This window comes from Lepidochelys olivacea, assembly GCF_965140295.1.
Source record: "Lepidochelys olivacea isolate rLepOli2 genome assembly, chromosome: 7".
Classification (NCBI taxonomy): Eukaryota; Metazoa; Chordata; order Testudines; family Cheloniidae; genus Lepidochelys; species Lepidochelys olivacea.
The window spans coordinates 43,993,983-44,018,043 of NC_140417.1; the positions used below are offsets into that span (position 1 = coordinate 43,993,983).

At 46.3% G+C, this 24,061-nt stretch overlaps 1 protein-coding gene across 1 annotated transcript; it reads right to left on the bottom strand.

Annotated features, from left to right (window-relative positions):
- Window positions 1-18,481: 18,481 nt before the first annotated feature.
- On the bottom strand, window positions 18,482-22,348 carry RPL29 (ribosomal protein L29). The gene is made up of 4 exons (XM_084633563.1): window positions 22,223-22,348; window positions 21,582-21,626; window positions 20,675-20,739; window positions 18,482-19,067 (listed from the first exon to the last, which is right to left on the bottom strand). Exons 2-4 carry the CDS (start codon window positions 21,616-21,618, stop codon window positions 18,978-18,980), a joined length of 192 nt encoding a protein of 63 aa, XP_084489689.1. The 5' UTR covers window positions 21,619-21,626; window positions 22,223-22,348; the 3' UTR covers window positions 18,482-18,977.
- Between the last annotated feature and the right edge of the window lie 1,713 nt (window positions 22,349-24,061).

Consider the following 24,061-nt stretch of genomic DNA (forward strand, 5'->3'; position numbering starts at 1 on the left):
TTTTTCCATTGCTGTAGAAACTCCACCTTACTGAGTGACAGGAGCTAGGATGATCGAAGCAATTTTCTGTCAACCTAGCTGCATCTCCTTGGTCAGCACAGCTACGGGGTCAGGGTGTAGATTTTTCACGCCCCTGGGAACCATCGCAGTGTCAACAGCTGTTTTAAGTGTAGAACAAGTCTAAATCCGGTTGGCTTTAGTGGGATCTAACCACAAGTTCAGGCACTTAAGTTCTTTGCTGAATTAGGGCCCAAGTGCACAGAAAGGCAGTAAGTGGGGCACAGGGGCAAGTGGAGAGCAGAAAAGAATGAGAGAAGAGGTCTAGACATGGGCAAGATTATGGAGGGGCCTGATGAGGAAGACAAAGAGCTAAGAGACAGGGATTTGAGGGGGCAGTCAGAGCAGCAAGAGAGGAAGGGTCAGAGGACTACTTCTTTAGGAGTATCTCCTCTTCTTTTCCAACCCTTATTTCTCTTTAATAGTGGTCCCAAGGTCCCCCCGCCACCCCGCCCTGAGAAGATGATTATCACATTCCTGTAGCATTAACAGTTCCTCCCACGCATGGCTCAGCCATGCTGTTTATCTCCATTGAATTAACACTCACAGCTCAGCTCTCACATTGCTTTCATGTTGCTGAAATCAAACATTTACCCAAGCAAAGCAAAAACATCCAAAGGCTGAGAGAGCTGCATCGCTCAGGGCCTTAAATATTGACCGAGATATTACTGCTGGAGGAATTCTCCGCTGGGCCTGTCAGAAATTGCCTAGTGGCTTTGATAATAGGGAGAAAGAGCTCCTGGTGCCTTCAGCATGCAGTTTACTCTAGGATGTTTTTATTCTAGCTAAGAACAAAAAAAGTATTTAAATGATTAGTTATGTGAAATTAAAAATGTATGCGAAGCTGAGAGGCCTGTATCCCACCCTATGCATTTCTCTTCTTTTAGATGAGTGTATTGCCACTTATTTAATACAAAATGGGCAGAGTCTTAAAGGTGATCTGCAAAGGAAAATTGGGTTCATGTGCTATTTTGCTTCTTTTGAGGTATGAAGAAGGCCACAGATATTTCTTTTCTGGTTGTTCGAATTTTACATTGGAAATTCAGCCTTGTCTACTCTGTTTTACTTGAAAGGCCCTGTTGGCTGACTGGAGATCCAGGAGAGCACCTGTCCTGTAATGATCCACATACATGCTTTGCTTAACTTACAGCACTGTATGTAAAGCTCAATGCTTAAATTTGTGCCAGGGCTTTCCAGGGTTGAGCCTTGGCACCTCTAGGCTTGGCAATTCATAGTCCTAGCACCTCTGGGCTTGCTACATCAGTTATGAATGTAAAAAAAATTGCTTGAGCCCCGGCACCTCTTTCATTACAAATTAAGCACTGGTTAAGCATGTGAGTAGGCCTTCGCAGGATCTGTGTCTAGGTTTGTAACGTCAGAGAAGCCAAGCAAGTAAAACATGATTAATGGGGGAATGGGGGGGTGAGGAAGTGATTTTTATTCAGACTGTTTACAACTCAAGGTAAGAAAAGGTGGGTGAGGTAATATCTTTTATTGGACCAATTTCTGTCGGTGAGAGCCACAAGCTTTCGAGGTACACAGAGCTTTTCTTCAGGTCTGGGAAAAGTACTGAGACTGTCACAGCTAAATACAAAGTGGAACAGACTGTTTAGCAGAAGGATTTAACACGCGTTCTAGGGGACCATTCGAGTTGAAGTGGCTGGTTCAAGAATGCACTCACACAGAAAAACGATAAAAAGACAAAAACACCAATCACCCATGGGTGAACACTTTTCACAACACGACCACTCTAGATCTGACCTCTCAGTCCTCGTCCTCAAATGAAACCTGCACAACACTTACAAAAGACTAGCCTGGGAACTTAAATTTATAACTTCGCTAGACACTAAAAATCATAGTCTTAGTAGAGATACTTAATAGAGATACTGGATTTATGGTTTATCACAACAACCTGTAACTCCTTTTTTGTCCTATAACTGGAGGGGTATTAACTGGCCTTTTCACCTTGAATGGTCCCTTAGATGTGTTAACTACTTATGCTAAACTATCTGTTCCACCTGGTATTCAGCTGTGACACTCTGAGTACCCTTTCCAGACCTGAAGAAGAGCTCTGTGTAACAGGAAAGCTTGTCTCTTTCACCAACAGAAGTTGGTCCAATAAAAGATATGACCTCACCCACCTTGTCTCTCTAATATCCTGGGACCAACATGGCTACAACACCACTGCAAACAATAAAACTCAAGGTGTGTAACACCTATTCAACTCCTGGGAGTAATTTCTCTTTGTTGAAGATTCAGTACTCAGTCCCCCTTCACTTAAATGGTGAGAAAACTCCCACATATCTGCGTCATCCAAAGAAACCTCCAGAAAACCAGAGATCAGATTTGACATTCCTGATATTTCTAAGATTAAAAAAACAAGCAACCCTCTTCCTCCACAACAGCTGCTTAAAAAATCCCAAACTCTTTCAGGCCTGTTTATGCATATGATAAAACACATATACACACACAAAACCAAACCAAACAAAACCAAAACAGAAACTCATTGTTTTCCTTTGAAGGTCACCTTCAAGAAAGAAGTAGCTTTGCCAGAGCAGTCACCTCCAGTTTTTCTATTAAGAAGGATGCTAGATGCATCAGTCTGTTATTAGCAACTTCCAGTTACAGCAATATAAAATAGGGTGAGATCATTTACATTTTTCTACCAAAACATTTTTAGTTGAAAACTGGCCTTTTTTTAAGATCAGAAAGTTTCATTTTTTAAAATTTATTCAGCAAAAAATGGAAAATGGAAAATGGAAAAATAGATCAACCAAACCCAAATTTTTTAAACTACTTTCTCCTTCCTTTCCCCTTTTTCAGTGGCAAACGAAAGGGGAAAAAGAGAGTGGGGAAGAAAACAAGGAATGAAGGGTCAGGGAGGGAAGCCCAAAGTTAAAGAAAATTAAGTTAAAAAAAAAGACCCCTCCCCCATCCCCAAATTTCCAATAAACAAAATTGTTCTGGATTGAAACCTGTGAAACAAAAATGACTTCAATATTTCATGAAAAACTCTCATCTTTTAACCAGCTCTAAAATTATGCCAAAGTTTGTGTCATAAAAATAAAACAGCTTACATAAAAGAAACTGGGACACCATCCAACAGCCATCAAAGCCAAGGTGAGTCTTTGCATTGACTTCTCTGAATGCTGCTTTGGGCCCTCAGTGCTTTCAGTCCAATTCCCAATGAACCAGAATCTGCATCACAAAACCCAGCATCCATCACAAGTGGCAGTAACTCACTACCTTGTTGGCAGAGAAACCAAGGACTGAATGACATGGAGATGGACTCTGACCCTAGCAATGGACCCTGAGGGTCACGGCGCACCAGCAGGGAAGCTCGTGTTTTGTGGATCAATGGAGGAGTTCTCTATTCAGAGATGACCGTCTGGCATGAGCGATATGGGCCTGATTGTCAAAGGTGGTTCCCATTGCAGTCAATGGGAACTGTGCGGAGCTGGCCACACCGAGAACGGGTGCTAACCAAATAAAATTGAAACAGAACAACAAAAATGTGGATTGGCCATGGATACAAGGCCAAGTTTTCAGTCAGGATGCTCATTCCTGCAGAGCAGAAAAATGACAGGCAGTGCACGTTGGAAGAAGGCTGTCAGCTCAGTTTTACCAGCTTTAGGAAGTCACAGAGCACAGACCACTTTGTAGATCGGCTGGGAAGAGCAGGAGGTCAAAGGGCACAGCCACAAGGAAATGGGCATGGGCCACATGGACATATTCAAATACATATGCAGCCATCTGAAGCAAGTGTTGTTCCCTCTGAACGGCCCCCATGCAAACTGTAGCTACTCTTAGAACAGAGCACATGAGGGAGCAAGATGCACAAAAAGGGTTGGACTCAAGCAGAATAGGTGCAAATTTTCATACTGCTTGTGATAGGTATATTTGTGCCCATCAGAAGTGAGGTCACACATTACCCTGCATTAGCCAGAATTTGGCCCACACTGTAGTATTCCTACATTCAAAGCTCTGATATGCTATTTATCAGTATCGCTTCTGATGTATAGTAGAATTATGCTGGATTACAATGAATTTATCTATACAGGCCCCGCTGACAGCAATTCCGGGCCCCAGGGCAGAACAGTCAATGGGCTGCCGCTGCGCATTAGCATGGCATCGCCACATGGGCATGGAGCTGGACCACATGCAGCGGCTGGTGCGCACACGCACAAACTGTGCCCACACGGATGTGGTCCGCCTGACATTTGGGCGGTGCTGCGCTTGCACTGGCTGGTGCCCAGCGAGCTGCTGGCTACGCGGCTGGGTGCACTCTTCAGCCGAGCGGGCATGCGGAAGCCTTGGCCATGCCAGCGCCAGCTACCGCAGCAGCAGCAGCCTCCGGGCCCTTTGCCCCCCCGTCAGTGGACCTGCATCTATATATGTGTATTTGAGACCTGCCTACCATTTATTTCTACCCCTAATAACAACAACAGAGACAGATTTTAAAGCATTAAATATGCAGCTGTGTACCTAGTTTTCATGCACAGTTACCAGAACTGTGTGCACAAATCCGTTCAATTGGTTCACAAATGGCCAGTTAAGGAGATGTGTGCACAATTACCCGATTTATAAGTGCAGCTGCAGTAATTGCAATCACAAATTAAGCATGAACGATGTGAGCATTTGTCTCAGAGTGGTGTATTTGTGTTTTTTAGAATATATGGTCCATAAGCTTTAACTTATAACCACCTCATGCCTGAAAGGCCCTACTTGGGACCTTAGCAAAAATAAACTAAAAATGTAATTTACAATAAATAGTCCAAATGCCCAGTTAAATCCCCAAGTAGGAATAAAATCTAATGAGAACTCCAACACACACACTCAGCATATTCAAACAACATACAAAATAAATAGGATGTTTTAAACAGAGTCTTGAATTTCATTTTGCAGGATGCCACTGATGGACTTTTTAAATGTCAGGGGAGAGAGAATCTCAGAAGAGAGGGTGATTATTAATAATCATAATTCCTAATTAATAACATCGGTAATTCTTAGTAGTTACATAGCACTTTTCATCCAAAGTGCTTTACTAATGAGGATTAACATTTGCATATTAGAGCTAGGAAAACTGAGGCACAGAGCAGTAATGTGATCTGCCCACTCTTTCCTCTACATCACACTGCAAGGTCTGTGGCAGGGACAGAAATTCAGGTCTCCTGACACCCAGCCCATGACACTGTCTGCTGCTGGGCTACACTACCTCAATTAAATACTGATGGCCACATGGTCAAAAACGTGCTCACATGCTTACATACCCACATAATGCACAGACTACATTTCCATGCATTTATGTATGCAAACTCCATATTTGTATGTGCAAAGGGTACCCTCCCCACAACCTTGTGCACCCATGGGATTCTCTCTGGCCCCATCATCACAGACTAAACAAAACTATGCTATGGGTAGTAAGGTAAAATGTTAGCCAGCTAGAGTGCATTCCTTTAGTTGTGAAAGAACCTCCAAAATGTTCAGGGATTCGGTTCAGATGAGTTTCTAAGCACTTGGATGCTTTTCTGAACTACCCAGACCTTTGGATGCTACTCTCCCCTCTGAAATCAAATAGGGTCCCAGCTCCCCATCCCCATTCAACCCCTCCCAGCCACACAGAGCTCCTTTGGGGAGCTTGTTCACATCTGTCAGCCTCTTTGCTGGATCCCAGGCTGCTGCTCTGCACCCATTCCCTGTATTCTGGGGCTCCCATGACCCAGCATTCATTATACACGCTGACAAAGCACGTGCAGAGCAGCGTGCCTTGCTGATTTACATACACAGAATGGACTAGGGATGGGGCTTAATCTGGAATTCCACTCCCTGAACTGTGGGGGAATTCAGATCCAAACCCCAAAACTTGGATCTGTCTGCTAACTAGGCCCAAATTGAAACTCTTCATGCAAACACGGTGGGCTCTCCGACCCACCCCTAACATATGCTTCATTTTCATAGAGTGGCACCTTCTCTTTTGCTATCTTTGGTTGCAGCATCACATGGTTAATTTTACCTTGTGTCTGATTAACTGTACCTTGGACTCTGCTTTCATGTGTTTTCCTTCCTCTGCCATTCCCAGAGCCGATGACCCTGTGGTCCTAAGGTGAGCGGTTTCTGGGGTGCAGGCCGTTCAAAGCCATCCACTTTGAGAACCACATGGTGCTGGCTTGCCTGTTTGTCTGGCTGTAGCATTTTGTTTGCTGCTTCCTGATTCCTTTAAGACTTATTCTTTTGTCCTATGGCAAACTCTTTTTCACCCTCAGAAAGGAGAATCTCCTCAGTCCAAAGGGAAGTGTTTATACCTAAGATATAATACTTTGCACTTACTGGGGAATCTCAGAGCACTTTGAAGGGGGGGAGAAGTGTTATCATCCTCATTTTACAACAGAGTAAACGGAGGCACAGAAAGGTTCTGGTATTCGCCTACAGACACAGAGTGAATAGCAGCTACAAGGTGCTGAGCGCCTCCTTGGAGTTGAGGGTGTTCAGCGCCTTGCAGAATGGAGTCCAGAAGGATCTGAAAAGTGTTCCAAAAGGCTGTCTGCACCGGTTATATTTCTTAACAGGACATTCACAGGCATTTTAAGGGGAGCAACTGAATTTCTCAGATAGCTGCGCAAACACACTTAAAACTCGTGTTACAATCGCAAAACCAGTTTGCCACAAGGTCCAGAGTGAAGCTGGGGGGATTCACGGTTTCGGTGGTTACACAGCGGGTACCACTAGGAGAGAGAATCTAGAGTATCAAGGACATCTTTCCAACAGGAGCTGAATTATGTAGAGAATGGCCTCCTACTGGAAATGGAGGGAATCGCATCACGTGAGACTGGGCAAAGCACTGGACCATACTGCACGGCGTTGTTGAGGAGACGGGCTGTACTGAGTGAGACACAAGGGGTTATTACTACATTATTCAGGCAGAAAACCAGCCAACCCCACTGGTTCCAGCTGAGCTCTGTGGTTCTGGGTTTGTTGGATGCAGCCGGCACATGCTCATAGGGCTCTGGAAACAACTGCCTTGTGGTAATTAAAACCCCCCATTAAAACTATTTAGGCGAGGTATGTCCTATGCCAGTACGACAGTGTCTATTTCTAGCTATATTATTCCTGACATGCTGGGAATACTTGATGCAGGTGTTGATCAGGCAGCTGTCAGCTCATTCTGTCCCTGGCTGTCATCCCCTTTGACATGCTGGTGTCTACATGTCTCTGTCAGGGTTTAGTCTGAGCATCTGCAAGGTGGGGAGAAGGTGACGCCTTGTCAGTACCATGGGAGCTGCTGCCAACAAGTCACATCAGTTCTCAACCCTTTCAAAAGACAGTGAAAGCCCCCAAGAGTCATGAAAATGGGCGACGCTCACAAAGGGCCAGATCTGGGCCCTATTGAAGTCAATGGCCAGACACCAACAGGGATTCAACCCAATGGAAGCACAAGGAGCCTGGCTTTCCCCCTGAGATCTATGCATGGAAGGTCCCATTCCTCGTGGCCCCCCACCCTCCCCAGCTCCTATGTGTGCATCTCACCCTTCACAGGCAGGGAATGGGATCTCAGAGTCCTTTGTGGAGATATGGACCCAGGACTGGTGAGGTGCAGGATGGGTACGGGCAGGGAACCTCCTGCCATCTTAAGCCAAGGTTCCAGGAGCCACTGTTGGCAGGAGAAGCCCTGTGAACACAGACCCATCACAGCCATGTTGGCAGGAAGCCAGGCAGGGCAGATGGGCACAAGAGTTCCTGTGCCACAGTGGATCCCCAAGATCTGGATTTGTGTGGCTTGGGGGTCTCATTTCTCTGCTTCTTCCATAGGATTGGAGGACAAACCCTTCCCCCACACAGAGAACACAGAGGTTCATCTACCCTGGATCTCCTCCCCCAAGTTTCCTGCGTGTGGGCTGATCTGGGCGAAGGAAAAGATGATTGGTTACTGTAATTGTGAGAGTATGGAAGTCTTGGGAGCCAAACCAGGAGTCTTACAGGGATACTGAGGAAGCCCAGGACTACAATGCAGAGAGCAGATCCTATTCACCTCAGTGCGGATTAAGGGCACTCATCACCTCACTGAGGGGTCAGGGATGGTCCATGCCACATGTGAACGGGGCCAAGTATTTTATGAGCGTGGCCAGTCCATCTAGGGCAGTATCCTCTCTCCAGCAATGGCCCATGCCAGATGTCAGGGAGAAAGGCATAAATAACGTTCCTAAATTGTGCACTATTATACCATGGAGGAAATTCCTTCCTGGTGCTCAGTCCACACCCTGAAGACTGAGGATTGGAATTCTGATCCTAGTTATTATAACTGCAGTTGCTATTCTACTGCATATACATGGGGCAATTCTGATACAATTGCAGATGGTAAAAATCCCTCCCATCCGTCAGAAAAGCATAGTCTTTTTACCCAGTTATCCTAATACTTATGCAGTTTGAACAACACTATGCCCTCGTTTTTCCAAGCTGTTTTAGACACCGGCACAAACTAAGCAATGGCTAGTGAAACAGAAGAAACCACTTTCTGATAGGTTTTCCCTTCTCTTTCATTTCCCACTTCACAGGCGAAAGGGATGCGTCTGCAACTACACTAATACAATTAGGACCTGCATTCCAGCAACTGCCAGCAAGGGCATTGCTGTATCAGCGCTCAGCTGCTACTGGAACCAGGGCTCAGGCACTTTTTGCCAGGCACGTAAACCTGCTCAGAGCTGCATGTTCTGTGCACCCTCTTTAGCCGGCAGAGATTGCATTCCTGCCACAGTTAGGGTGACCACATTGCCTGTTTTGGCCATGACAGCCCCTTTTTTAAACCCTGTCCCAACTTTTTTTTTTTCTTTTCAAAAGGAGCCATTTGTCCCGTTAGCTCTTACTGAGTAGATCAGTTGGCAAGAGCACATGGGACAAATGCCCACTTTTGTCCCAAAAGTGGGGTGCAGTGCGGAGGAATGTGGGGGGGTGAGCAGAGATGTCAGTGGGGGCAGAGGGGGGAGGCAGAACTGGGGGTGGTGGTAGGGTTCCAGCAATGGACAACAACCTCACGGGGGGGGGCCTCAGGTAAGGGGGGTCCCGTTTTCTCTGGGAAATATGGTCACCCTAGCCATGGTATATTGCACATTCAGATCCTCACTTCACTCAGAGCTGGGCACAACAGGTTTGGTTATGCATTAAATCAGAGGTCCTCAAACTGTGGGGTGTGCCTGGGGGGCGTGGAGGAACATTTTGGGGGGGGTGGCAGCAGGCCAGGCCAATCCCCACATGGGGCGGGGAGGGAGCGCCACCCAGCCCCGTCCTGCCCCCAGCTCTGCTTTGGCCCCGCCCCCAGCCGTGACGCCTGACCCTGTTCCCAGCCTCTGCGTGGCTCTGCACCCCGGAGGGGGCTCGGCTGCCATCCCACTCTGTGGCCTGGCTGCCGTTCTGCTTCCTGATGCACCCCCATCCTCGGCTCCAGCCTTGGCCCCCTTATTCCTGTCTGTCTCCCCCAGGCCACAGCCCCGCTCCTGGCCCTGGCTCTCGGGAGGTGCAACCCTCAAAAGTTTGGGGACTACTGCATTACACTAACCAAGCTACTTCCTATGCATCTTGTTGTGAGAGGTAGACAGAAGGTTTATGACCAAGACAATGACAGCTGATCTTGTGAATAAAGTGTCATACATGTTTTTTGAATGGGCATACATTAGGGATCACTAGTAATAAATAATGTTTCACCATGTGAAAACGCCATTCATGCAGACATATGCCTAAGAGCTGTAGAACCTGATCAAAGCAGGGATATAGATCAGTTCACTTCTGAGACACCTGAGCATGTGTGTGTAAATGCAGCCCAAAAGTACTCGTGAGCCCTGTGTACAAAGCATTACAAATTAAACCCACATCTAGCCTTATTTCTGGTTGTCACCAAAGCATGATTCTGTGCAAAAAGTTTCAGCTGAACTGACTGTACCATGGCATTGTAAATACTGGCCCTCTTGGGCAAATGCCCTCACCAGAGCCTTTCTTGGTGTTTTAAATTGGCACATGGTATTACATTCTGACATGGTCACAAAGCTTTGCATGAGGACTTACTCCATAATCAACTATTTCCCCATGTACTTTGTTTAGAGAGGGGCCAAACCCAGAATCGCATCTCTGATCTGAACCCCTTTACATGCCAGGGTGGAGAGATGGGAAGGACACTTGTGATCTGAAGCAAAGTAGTCTAGTGAATAGGGCCATGTTCTAGGATTCAGGACACCTGGGTTATATTCCCAGATCTCCCACTACCTGCTGTGTCACCCAGGGCAAATCTCTTCACCTCTCTGTCGTCCCCCCCCATTCAGAGTATAAGTGAATTGGGGAAGGGACTGGTTCTCACTAGCTGTTTGTACAGCACCAAGCACAATGGGCACCTAATCTCACTTAGGGCCTCTAGGTGTACTATAAAACAAAGAGTTAACCATAACAACAAATCTGGGCTGCACCACCACCAGAAGGGTTTCTGATTCTGGCTAGGACACAGCCAACCTTGTAAGATATTCATCCCCGAATACTGAAAATCTCCAAAGCGTATTATTTTGAGGCCAAAATCTTGCAAGGACAGCTTGTGCTATTTCTGTACCACGGAATCTGATCCCAAACACAAGGACTGACACTGATTCAGCCTCAGACCCAGACCATGAACCCCACCTCAGCTAATCCAGATCCACTCCACCTTGCACTCTTGGCCTCGTCCAGTTTGGTGTACTTCTATCAACAGTAATTTCACATGCATAAAGCTCAGACCCTTCATAACCCTGAGGCTACTCTTCCTGATCAAGTACCTTCCATCTTCTCATATGCGAGAGGGACTTTCATGGTGGTTAAAGCTAACTGAAATATCAGTGCAGACTTTAAGTAGAACATAAAATACATTTCTGTCTTACATATTCAGTTACAGCCATGTCTTGTTTCACTTGTTTCCAGGCACTTCTATAGCCACATTACTAGCTATCAAGGATGTTTGACTGTTTACCCAAGGGCGTTCTCCTCCACTTGCTGCTGTTGTGGATTCATACATCTGACATTGATGACATCACAGTTATATCATAAACACAGAGCTATGCTTTCATGACAGGATCAGGCAGATGGTGAAGGCAAGTGGGGAGGGAGAAGGCTGGAATTTAAACTTATAGCTAACATAAAGGAAAAAGAAGTATAGAAAATTACTGACAAAGCTGACTGCTACTGGTTTAAGGGTCTCTTGCTGCCAAACACCTTTTTTTGAAAGTCCCTGGGAAGCCCATAACCTAGTGTTTGTTCCTAGGACTCCTAAAATAAACATTAGGGACACAAACAACATTTCGGTGCCCTAGATCTAGCGTGCAATCTGCTGCACTGTGCACTTGAGCCTGCATTCCTTGCACCTCCACGCACTTCTATGGGAAGATTTCAGTGCCTAAGAGGAAGCAGCAGCTCTCCATAGGCACCGACTCTGTGCTCAACTACTCTTAGACCACAATAAAGAATACAGGCTTCCTTTCTTATTTCATAGCTTCTCTTCATAGGAACTATTTTAGAACTTCTAGGTGACCAGTAATGTTTTGTGATACAGAACAATCTCATTGTTAGGTGGCTAGGGTTAGAACTCACCTGAAAATGGCTTTATAAATACACCTAAGCGGCCTCAGATTACCAATGGGAAAATGAAAACAGAGCATTTAAACTGTTTGGCTAAGGCCACAGGAGCAGTCGGTGTCAGTCCTGGGAACTTCCAGCCCTACACTCAAACCCACAGGCCATCCCACCGTAGGCTGCCCCATCCATTCTACTCATATTGCTTTCCTCTGCCCAAGAGGATGGAGTGGAGCATCTGGCCTACATGCAGGTTGAGAGCTCTTTGGTGCAGGGACCAGCTTTTTGTGGTGTTGGTACAGCGCCTGGCACAACAGGGTGGCAGTCTAGGACTAGAGCTCCCAGGTGCTACTGTGACACAAATAATACATAATGGTGATCATAAACAAGCTGTGGCTCGCTATGGACTTGCATTTAGCAGAAGTCTAGTAAAATAGAAAAGCAGGAAAGGACAGCTGTGTGATTCTGCCTCCAGCTGCCTGGGGTTTGGAAATCAAATGTCTTGCTCATGCCAAGGCTCCTCTGGAGAATGCCCAAGCGCGTACAGGGAAGAATCAAAAAGGCACACTGACAAAGTAAACCTGACACTGAGCAGCTGTGAAAGTTCAAGAGTCCCCGTTTCTCTCTCTCTGCACAATGAAGCTCTGGATTAAGGTTACATTATTCCACACTGCATTGTGTCACACGGGCTATTTTGGTCAGGAAGTAGCTGCGCCCATATTTGGGAAAGTCTCTCACATTGAAGGGTAGGCTGAAGGGCAGGCTGAAGGGCAGCGATGAGAAATGGCTCCTCAGAAAGGCAGTTTTACTGTGGGGGAGAAAGGCTCAGAAACTCTCCCCTTAGGCCCTTCTCCCCATTAGCACCAGAAGCCCCTGCTCTAACCCTGACCAAGTGCCTCTCCTGTGGCCACTAAGTATTGTGGCTTGTGAGCAAGGTACTCAAGGTGCTGGCACTTCTGGGAGAAAATGCTGAGGGGACAAGGAAAAGTGGAACTTGCCATCCAGGAGTAATCGCCTCAGAGATTTAAGGCAAAGTTACAGTTGAGATTTTACATACACCAAAATGTACAGCAAAAAATGTACATGCCTCCCCGCAGCCACTATAACTCTGCTCCTGGCAATCTGTTCTTCCCATCAATTGCATAAAGCATTGTAACTGCAATGCCTTACTAGACAGAATGACAGATACATGGATGGATCCGCAGCTTTGTCACCTTTGACCAGGGCCAGCTCTAGGTTTTTTGCCGCCCCAAGCCAAAAAATCCCCCCCCCCCTTTTTTTTGGCTTTTACACGTTTGCACTTTGCAATGTTTTTGTTTTGTTTTCACTGTTTAAAATAAAAAAAAATGAAAACAGAATTTGTAGTTAGTGAAATAAAACAGTTTCCTATGAGTGTACTCATTTAATTTTAACAAAATCACAATTACAAACAATTTGGGTTCAACTATACCCTGTAATGAAAAACGTTAGTGTCTTCTGGGCGCCCAGTTTCTCATAAATTAAAAGAATTTATATTAACTGAATTTTTCTGGTTTTTATACTTGCTATACTTATAGTCTTTTAATCATTCAGTGAAATCTAAATTTTTTGCAATGGTACTTTCAATTGAAATTAATGCAAGTCCTGACAAATGATTTTGAGACATGGTGGACCTCAAATAATTTTTTAGGAATTTCAGTTTCGAGAAACTGCGCTCACCAGAAGCCACTGATACTAGTAACGTTAAAAGAATGCGTAATGCTATCCCAGTGTTTGGAGTGAGGTGCTCGGGGCTGTCCATCCTGCCCGTGGGCCCCCAGCCTGATCTCAGACCCAGCCCCAGCCGCGCAGAGGGGACAATAACCGACAGAGTGGCTGGGGGGCGGGTCAGCCACTGGGAGGGGGGCGGACCAGGGCGCCCGCTCAGCGCCGAGCCGCCCGGGGCAGTGGGTCCCTTACTGGCCATGGATCCTGCCCCGATCCCAGGCTCCTCTCTGCTCCAGCTCCTCCAACGTGCGGCAGGGGTGGGCGGGGGGGAGGAGCCACATCGCCCCTGTCCCCTGGTGGCGGGGGGCCAAGGCAGGGACTACCTCCGGGCTGGGACCCCCACGCTGAGGTCGCCGCCCCGCCCCACGCAGGGGCTCATTGGTTGACTGAGCGGGGCTGGGGCGGGGGGGAAGGATGGCCGGAACGCCGCCCCTGGAAACGTGCCGCCCCAAGCATGTGCTTGATTTGCTGGTGCCTAGAGCCGGTCCTGCCTTTGACCCCCTACAGAGACCGAGAAGTTGTTCATGAAGGGACCAGCCCTGTTCTTAAAAGTCATCAAGGCCTCGAGCCTCAAAGGTATTTAGATACCTATCTCCCACTGAAATCAATGGGAGCGAGGCACCTAAATACGACTGAAGGTCTGGGCCCAGGGGACTAGATTGTCTCCAGGGGATTTCTCTAAAAATAGACTCTGCAGGAAGGGTTAAAACTAACAGGGCTCTCTCCCGCCAGCTGAGCCCATGCAGGAACCTTGCTACCTGTAGAGTAGGGACTGGCGTCCCTTGCTTCAGAATGTATTTAACACAGGCCATCTCCAGCTCCTGAACAAGCTGTAGCAACTCTGAAACAGGGCTCAGTCTGGCCTCTGGGCTCAGAAGCTCCTCTCACTCAGACACCCTCTGGCAGGGGAACTTAATGTTCAAAGTGGGAAAAGCAGGGTGCCTGCTGGGGGGGTTGGGGGCAGGCAGAGACAAGCACTTGGCAAGATTATGGCAGCCAAGGGAAGGGGGATAGGGAGGGACAGCTACTAACTCTTCATTCCCCCCCTTCTTTCAAAATAAAAACTGGGTCATGTTACATCCCCCCCCCCTCACTGTGTATCACTGGCCATTTTCTACCTTGTATCTGCACCTCCAGCTCCCTTTCTCCTAAGTCTCCCCTGTTCTGACTCTTATGTTATTTCTTGCTCTTCTCACCTCTGGTACGTACTGTGCTTTCCCCTTTTCTCACCCGCCTTCCTTCTCTCTATGCCCTGCCCCCTCTCTCTCCCCTGCCTCCATTCATTCATCTCTCCCTGACACCAAGGCTGCAGGGGCTGATTTAGAGGAGATGTTCAAAGAGCTAACTATGCTGAGCTTGTCAACTGATGGGGGAGGGAGGGAGATAATAAAGCTTATAAATAACTGATGGGTCTAGAGCCTGAGAGGAACAGTCTGTGCAGCACAGAGAGCTGGGACTCGGACTAGGATTAAGGGGGCAGAAATAAAAGAAGGAAAATTGAGGCTAAACAGGAGAAAAATCTTCCCCACAGGGGATGTGTTAAACCAGGGATCAGCAATCTTTGGCACGCGGCCCATCAAGGACATCCACTGACAGGCCAGGCGGTTTGTTTACCTGCAGTGTCCGCAGGTTCAGCCGATCGCAGCTCCCACTGACCGCTGGTCACCGCTCCAGGCCAATGGGGGCTGCAGGAAGGGCAGCCAGCACATCCCTCAGCCCATGCCGCTAGTGGCCCACCAGTGGCTTTCCCTGATGGGCCGCGTGCCAAAAGTTGCCGATCCCTGTGTTAGACTGTGGAATAGTTTCCCCAGGGAAGGCCGTCACCAGCAATATTAGAAACTAGGCCAGAAAACACAAACACACTTTCACTGGCAGGGGGGTGGTCTGAAAGGAAGCCCTCACCATCTCTGACCTCTGTGACTTACGCTCCCTCCTGGCTCCCAAAGCAACAATCCAGCCCAGCTCTCTGTTGCAGAGGAGGAAAAAACAAACACCCACAGCTTCTCTCTTCCTTTCACTCAAGCCTGCTTCCTAACCAGCCACAGCTGGCACTGACTGACAGCCCAGGCAGCTTCTTCCTATAGCAGCTTTTAACCCGTTTGTTGCATGACTGGGTGTGGGGTACATGCCCCTCATTACAGAGCACCCTTCCTTGGGTCCAAGGGAGACGACACTCATCCTCTAGGTATCTAGAAGTTTTTACAGGCAGATCTCCTGGGGACTCTCCAGTTACAAGGGAGAAGCAGAAGGAAAAAAGGGAGCAGGTGTATGCCTTGAATAAACATCAGACCATTTTTCACCTGACAAGCATCGCTTTTGCACCATCTGGTGGTGAAGTGTCACTACAGCAACCCCACCACCAAATAATTGCTCCATGGTCATATTCAAAGACAAAAACAATACGTGATCTAAAGAGCTGACACAGGGTTGGCGTCAGCCCTCACGCTGTCACAACTTGTTCTTCCAGGTTGCACACTGGCAGGAGACAGCATGAAGGGGCACTGTGCTGCACCCTGCTCTGAGGAGCAGTAGAGACTCTCAATCTCCAGGACTGTCAAGTCACCACCAAGTTCATTAAAGAGACAGTAACAACTAATTTTAATACAAGAAGTCTGTAAAGCCATCAGGAATTGCTTAAAGTCTGGCAATTTTACATGACCCTACAAACATGGATCACATGTTTTCAGCAAGGGAGCCATTGATAACATCCATAATTACAGGGGTGACAGTTGCCACACCTGAACTCCCAACAGTTATCCATTATTTTTCAAGTACCTTATTGAATCCTATTATAAATGACAATACACACAATTTCTTCCCAGTGTAATAAAATAGTCAGCTGGATCTATAGCATAGTTCTGCCTCTATTTTTATTACTCAATCTCCTTCCCAGCAAGGAAATGGAAATGCAACTGGCTTTGTGTCCCCTTTCTAGGCAATACAGAAGCTTTCTTCTGACTAGCAACACCAAGAGTGCTTAGAACAGGTCTGAGATAGTTGATGAAAACCAGAGGCAAACCATTTCCAAATGGGCAGCTGGAGATCAGAGACACTCTTCTTCACTTAAGCCATCTTTACACTTTTCTAGTAGCGTAAAGGCGCCATGAAATGAGGTAACTGATGTAGTAGGAAGAGAGCCTGAAATATAAGCCCTTGTATCAGAGGCCTGGTATGAGGGACTTGCTCACAAAATCTGGCAAGAACAGGGCTGACAATGCAGAAATACACATTCCTAAGAAATGCTAAGCACAGATTACTCACACAAACACATCCCGATATCAAGTGGTACCAGAACATCCCGAAATCAAGGATGGTACAAAAAACATTCCCCAAGGCTAACAGGAACACACCGAGCCCTCCCAAAAGATAAGGTCAGGATGACTTTACGTAATAGAGATGTTTTGATTCAACCAACATATACAAGGTGATGGGTGATAACTAGCCATATCAGGGGGAAGTAACTATGTCAGAGGCAGTACTAATTTGTTTCAGGGTATAAAGATGTATCTCAGAGGGAGTCTCTTTGTCCAGCTGAGGGGGTGTGGGGGGAATGGAAGGTCCTGCCATTCACTGAGTTGCATCTATTGTCACAGGCATACATGCCATGGTATCCTTGTAGAATCTGCCAGGTGCTATTACCGTGCTTTGTCGACAATAAACCTGGCCTGGTGCCTTCGTACCTTAATGGATCTTGTGGTCATTGGGCAGTTTGCTTGACGTCTGCTGGGCCTGCTCTCTGCGCAGAGCTGGGGCAGCACACAGAGAGAACACACGCACACATACAGCCAAACAGCTAACACCTACTTTATGGCTTCAAACACTACCAGAGTGCTGTGAAGAGGTCTTGCCTACACACAAAAGCTGCCCTGTTTTAATTACACCGGTATAGTGACACCCCCTTAGTGCGGATACAGTCATCCAAGGCCTGGTCTGCACTACAGCTTACGTTGACCTGTCCTGTGTATCTACACTAAAATGTAACTCCCACTGATGTAACCTGCCCACTATGCTGACTTAACCTCTGCAAGAGGAGTAGCACATAGGTTGATGCAGTGACAGTGTAGACCCTGCCTTGCGTACATCAACTATTGCTGCCTTTCAGAAACCATCCCACAATGCCCCCCACTGACTGTGAAATCTGTGCATTCTGGCGAGGATGCACACTGCCGACACAAGGAGTGTAGTGTAGACATGCAAAAGTGATTTAATTACTGTGGTGGCTGTACTTAGGTTGACTTAGTTTTGTAATGTAGACTTGACACAAGTATAGGCCTTTCCCATACACTATAACTGTTTCAGTAAAATAAATCACACGCCTGACAGATGCAAAAACCTTGTGTTGACCAGGCCAAATGAGAATCAGGCCAACAGCATACTTTGAAGTGAATTGTTTAAAATGTTTGTGTTAGGCTGGCTTTACCAGCATCATAACTCTACAGCCAAGATACACCTCGTGCCAGTGATGTGTAAAAAGGGGCCATTTTAATGACAGATGATATGTAAAGGTAGCCCAGAGTCATATAAGGCAGTGACTCATTGTTAATGTGGGGATGCACACCCCTCATAGGTGATGCTTTATCTTTAAGGCATTAGACAGAAAACTACAGCTACTGTGGCCCTCCCCAGTGTATTTAAAACTGTCAGCTATCCCATTTTATATATAATCCCTTGGCTTTAGATAAATTGTCATTGACCTCAGTGATGGGTGCAGCAGAAATACCTAAATAGAATTTGGTTATGCAAAGTTAGGATGTCCCCGGATAACTACACTACCTTGTCGGTAGTAGAACCTACCACCGCTAGAGCAAGAATTTTGGTGCATCAAAACTATTTTTTAAATTGCAATTTCTGGAAAAGGAAGCTAGTCCTTTAGAGCATGTATTTTGGTTCATACACAGAAAAGACATTTTACTGTAATTTGTCAAAGTAATTTGACAGTAAATTTTACCTCTTAGGCAATGACAGATTCCTCAGGTTTATTTCTATATAAATGTAGAGTTTAGTGGATATCTTTTGGTACCAAGAAATACTGTTTGAACAGGACTACTCCTTCGGAAGGTATTCAACACAAACACTTTACATTTGAAGAAACTTACACAAGGTGCTCCATTGCCAGCTTTACTTTTAGAGTTCAACAAACACACACATTTTGTAACTTGGAAAAATAGGCTAGTGTGAAACATGTATGTAAAATCCAAAACCAGAGTCACACCAATAATGTGTTAGACTAAAAAAGCACTATGGGGGAACAGTCATTTCAGTTTCCTTTGAGGACAACAGACATCAGCTGGCAACTGTGAAAACTCCAATTAATCTGAACAAAGATACACACACAGGTGACTATAAATAGCCTCTAAGACACCTCAAATGATATTTAATATGGAATTTAAACAATTTGAATATTTAATATTGAATTTTTGAGAACTCAACATTTCGAAGGCTCGCCTTCAAACTCAAAAGGCCAGGATGTTTGCTCTTGAATTTTGTTACTTCTCATTTTATTTGTATAAAAATGCTTTTTGTGAAAAAAATGCCAATAGAAAAAACTGCTTTTCAGGTTCAAAACAAGCCAGTCCTTTCATTGCAGAGAGGCATGCTGGTTACTTGGCATTGTTGGCCCGCATTTTTTTCAGTCCCTTCTTGTTGTGCTTCTTCGCAAATCGCATGTTCCTCAGAAACTTGGGATCAACCTATAAAACAAAGTAAAAATAAACCAAATTGGGGGAGGGAATCGTAGGTCATTTGAAATGTATATTCAAGCGAGGAAGCGCGTCAGTGTTTCCCCACTTGGGACAGATACATTACACATTAAAAAAAAAAAAAAGTCCCCAAATATTGGTGGCATTTAAATCTGAAACTACTTCAGAAATAAGAGTTCTACACAACAGGTGTAGTTCTTAGAACTAAGCTAGTGTTTCCCCTCAGTTTTAGAAACAGTAACAAAGAGCACTTTGGAGCAGAAATTAGATAACGCTAATACGGCAAATTTAATTTCCATGCAATGAGATCAAAATTTCATGTAATGATTTATTCTGGATCCAATATCACCGCCAACAAATCCTGTTGATTTTTTTGGGGGTAGTTCTTAGTATTTCCAGGTCAATACCAACAGTGCCTTGTCTTCACTAGGTTAAATGGTCTGTTCTTACCATGTGTTAGCTAACATGGGGTAAGAAGATATCTTTTCCCCCATTCACTCATAAAGCATAAGGGTGAAATAATTATGTGCTTCTTGGAGCAATCTATGCCACAGTACCACTGCAGTAGCATGTGTGGACACACACCAATGTGAACACAAGCTAACACAGTCAAACACTATAAAATGGCCCTAATTGTGGCATAACCAAAAAACATTATGGAAGCTTTGAAGAATGACTGCATATACCAAGGTTTCAAGGGAATACAGATAAACCCCTAAACAAAGGGACTGTCTTATTCACTTTTGAGTGCAAGTAAACTTTATTTTCCAAAAAAGGGAGGCGCTGTTATAGCAGCTGTCTCATTTCACAGTTAAGAGGAATTTAAAGCCACTTCTGTCCTATAGAGAGGGGAGTTTCTCAACACCAGTAAGGACAGAGAAATAATACAAAGGGAACCAGTGAAGTTAGAAACTTAGGCAGAAAACAAATGGATTCAAAATGGAAAATAATTACCCAACCCACGTATATTCACTGAGGAAGAGAAACATGGGAAATAATAAAGATAACCCTTGCCCAGACTAGGATTTGAAAGGTGTCAGCTAATGTATGTTAGCAGCCTAGTTAGAGGTAAGGTACCATGCTTTTAACAAAATGGTTCTCAAACTTTTGTACTGGTGACCCCTTTCACACAGCAAGCCTCTGAATGTGACCCCGCCTTATAAATAAAAAACAAAAACATTTTTTTATATTTAAACACTATTATAAATACTGGAGGTAAAGCAGGGTTTGAGGGTGGAGGCTGACAGCTCACGATCACCTGAGGGGTCATAACCCCCCAGCTTTAACAGGTGTTAAGCCAGTAGAGTTAAAGTGGAGTCTAGACAAGGCCTGTGAGACTAAACACAGTTTGTGGATAGCTAGTTACACAAATCTGCAACACAGTATATGACTGCAGGAAAGGCAAGTGCAAAACAGGGAAAAGAGAAAAATAACGTTTACTGTAGTAAAGTTTAAACCCACGCATATCAGGAAATGAGACAACCATTTTCAACCAGAGGACTGGAAAGTAAGTGTGCAAGTACTGATGCTGGATGTCTACAGCTCATGTGTAAGACTGCAGAACCTGACAGCAAAATTATAAAAAGAGAAATAGTCACCCCCTTCAGAGATTCATATCTCTGGGACCTGGGTTTCTTGATACCATTTCTGTGCCATTTGCGAGCTGTTGACAGATAGAAACATTGACAGATTAAAAACAGAACTGCAGATATTATCTAATATTCCGGCTAGTATGCTATTTTTGCCCACCATTTATCAGATAAAAACCCCCCACTCAATACAGAATTCAGTACAACACATCTAAACTTTTTAAATACAATCAGTAATTTAAAACAAACAAAAAAGTTCCTGCTTTCTGTAATTCCTTCCCTTTGCATCACATGAAGTTTAATAGTTGCTGGAACAGTTATGTTATTATTGTAGCTAAGTTTTGATGAGAAAAACGGTATAGAAAATATTTTATTCAACTGTACAACTGATTTTCAAGAATCCATAGAAACCAGTTTTCCTTGCTTTTTGAGGTGAGCACAAATCCTTTCTGTGCTGCTATATACCAACTTGACCATTTACATTTTATTTTTGCTTGTTTACAGTCACTTCCTTCAACTTGAGGCACCTTAGGCCACAAAAAGAGCAGGAATGCTTTCTTGTTGAGTGACATAAAAGTGTAAAATAACTCACCAGACTGGTTGGTTTTCTTCTGAAGGAAAAATAAAATGAAGACCCTAACCCAATCTTTCTCCAAACTAGCAGTCTAGCAGAACACACCTGGAATTATTCTGACAACCAGAGGATGGCAAAATATTTACCTATCCCAAGCCCATGCTAAGTATTAGTGTTATTGGCAGATGTGTCACCCCCCACCGGCAATCTCCACCATCTCTCTTCCACAAGCACTAAAGAGGCAGTGTTGAAAATATACCTTAAACTGTACCTGACCGTACTAAACCAAGCAACGTTTTTAAACTCTCAATACTTTTGGGTCAGAACCAGACCTAAACTTACATTGGTTGTGAGTCGTGTGATTCTTGGACTTGGCCATGATTAAACCTGTGAGGGGGAAAGAAACGTTCAGCTCAGAACAGGCAGGAACAGAGACACCAGACTCCTCTGCACCCACATGCTCTCTGATGCTTCCAAGAGGGGACTGCAGAAAAAGCAACCCCAGCCTATATAACCCAGCCCAAGAGATTATCCCTAACCTTCCCCCTGCAGCCACACGCCCAACCCACCCAATGGGAAATATCCTGTTCCAATTCCTCCTGCCTCTGGTTCCACAAATCTCACATGTGCGCCCCAAGCCCAGTGGGAGCCAGACTCGACCTAAGCGTCATCCTAACATTCCCCATCCCAGCAGCCCCAGCCCCGCTCCCAGGGGTTCCCCAGCAGCCCCAGCCCCCAGGGGTTCCCCAGCAGCCCCAGCGGCTCCCCCCTACAACGAGCTCCTACCCTCGGATCCGACTAGCCCTCAAAGCCCGATCCCAGAGATCCCCCCCCCCGTTCCCAGCCAAGGGTCGCCCCGCACAGGAGCGTCCGCCGCGCCTCAGGCGGAGAGCGGGGGCCACCCCCATCACAGCCCGCCCTGCACAGGCCCCACCACCGCCTCCTGCGGGCACGATGGGGCCGGATTGCGGAGCGACACTCACCTGCGCTCCACCACCGCGCCGGCCGAGCCGGAAGAGAAGGGGCAGCTGCAAAGCCTTCTGGGAAAGCAGCCGAGGGAAGCGGAAAGCGGGGACCGGAAACCTCGGTCCCCTGAGTCCATCTGGAAACAGGGCCCGCGACCATGGAGGTTCCGGGGCGGGGAGGTGTAGGCAGGGGAGGCGGGACGAGGTGTTGGGGGCGAGGCTGGGGTCGCGTGGCCGGGATACCCCAAGGCGCCCTCGCTGGGGTCTCCGGGCGCTTCACCGCTTGCAGCCGCCCAGCGCTCCGTGGGCAGGGCAGGGCTCGGCTCCAGGACCGGGAGAGCCGGGCTGAGGTGGCCGTGGGGGCCTAGTAGTCCTGGGCAAACCTGGCCAGGGAACGGCAGCCCTGGCTTAGCCCCACTGTGACGGCCGGGGGCCTGAGACACGGCGAGCCACGAGGTTTCCAAGAGGGAGCCCCCCCCCCGTCTTTCCCTGGGGGGAGGGGTGTGAGATTTGTCTCCTGCAGGACCTGCTCTCAGGCTGAAGGCTCCCCTGGGTGCTGTGTGAAGCCCTAAGGCCCGGTGGTGCACAGACCTTGCATTCTTTGCAGCTCTTCTCCTGGCGCTATAGCAGCCATGCTGTCTGGGAAGCCCTAGCCCTCTGGCCATTCCACAGAGGAAGTTCCCCAGGGAAGGTAGGAAGGTACTGCCTTCCACCAGGACCCCCAGACTGTTACCTTTTCTGGGCAGGCTCCATGGGGCAATAAGAGGGACAGTGCGTGTCCACCCCAGCTTCAGCCCATCGGGGACTGCCCACTTGTGTGTCTCACTCACACTCCCTCTCCCCCCCACCCCCTTGAAATGGGGATGAATCCACAAAGCAACACTCACACACCCTCCTTCCTAAAGAGAGGATGAGATCTGGCCCTAATCATTATTATTATTATGCACAGACAGTCATGTCCTTTAGGCACATTATAAAGGATTGGTTTCGCCTCTGTTTTACACTAGTGTATTTTAAGAGTAAATCTATTGAAATCACTGGTATAAATGAGAAGAGAACTCATAGAATGTCAACCAGTGCTGCTTACAGTAATAGCCAGTCCCTCATCCACCACCCCTTCATGTTAACCGTGAGAAAACCTCCATAACCTCATCCCAACGAGAAATAAATACTTGGTCTCCGCACCATGAAGAATAGCAAACTTGCCTTGACAGCTGGTCTGTGGAGCAAAGTACCTAGCCAGGATGATGTTCACAGAGAAAACTCTGTTTCTGATTTTTAGGGATTCAAATCTAGGGCTATGGAATTCTGCTGCTAGGATGAGATTAGGTTGCCGAGCCAATTGAGAACGCAACAGTTCTAGACTCTGCCTTCAGTTCTGCTTCCCCAGAAAAGCTTCAAGTAAGAAAACACTCACCTGCTTCAACAGTGCCAAAGAGCTCCTTCCCTTAAAAAAATGCAACTACTACTTATTGCTTTATGAAAAAGAGGACTTGTAGCACCTTAGAGACTAACCAGTTTATTTGAGCATAAGCTTTCGTGAGCTACAGCTCACTTCATCGGATGCATAAAAGTGGAAAATGCAATGAGGATATTTTTATAAACACAGATCATGAAAAAATGGGTGTTTATCACTTCAAAAGGTTTTCTCTTCCCCTGCCCCACTCTCCTGCTGGTAATAGCTTATCTAAAGTGATCACTCTCCTTACAATAAGAAAAGGAGTACTTGTGGCACTTTAGAGACTAACCAATTTATTAGAGCATAAGCTTTCGTGAGCCACAGCTCACTTCATCAGATGCATTGGTTCATATTCTCTCTGTATATATAAAGTCTGCTGCAGTTTCCACGATATGCAT

Bases quoted from the DNA above. Each gene is read 5' to 3' on its own strand.
- RPL29 (XM_084633563.1), bottom strand. From the start codon at position 21,618: ATGGCCAAGTCCAAGAATCACACGACTCACAACCAAT. The intron at 20,740-21,581 runs GTAAGTTTAGGT...ATCTGTCAACAG, and splicing joins TCACACGACTCACAACCAAT to CTCGCAAATGGCACAGAAAT. The intron at 19,068-20,674 runs GTGACTATTTCT...TTTGTTTTATAG, and splicing joins GATATGAATCTCTGAAGGGG to GTTGATCCCAAGTTTCTGAG.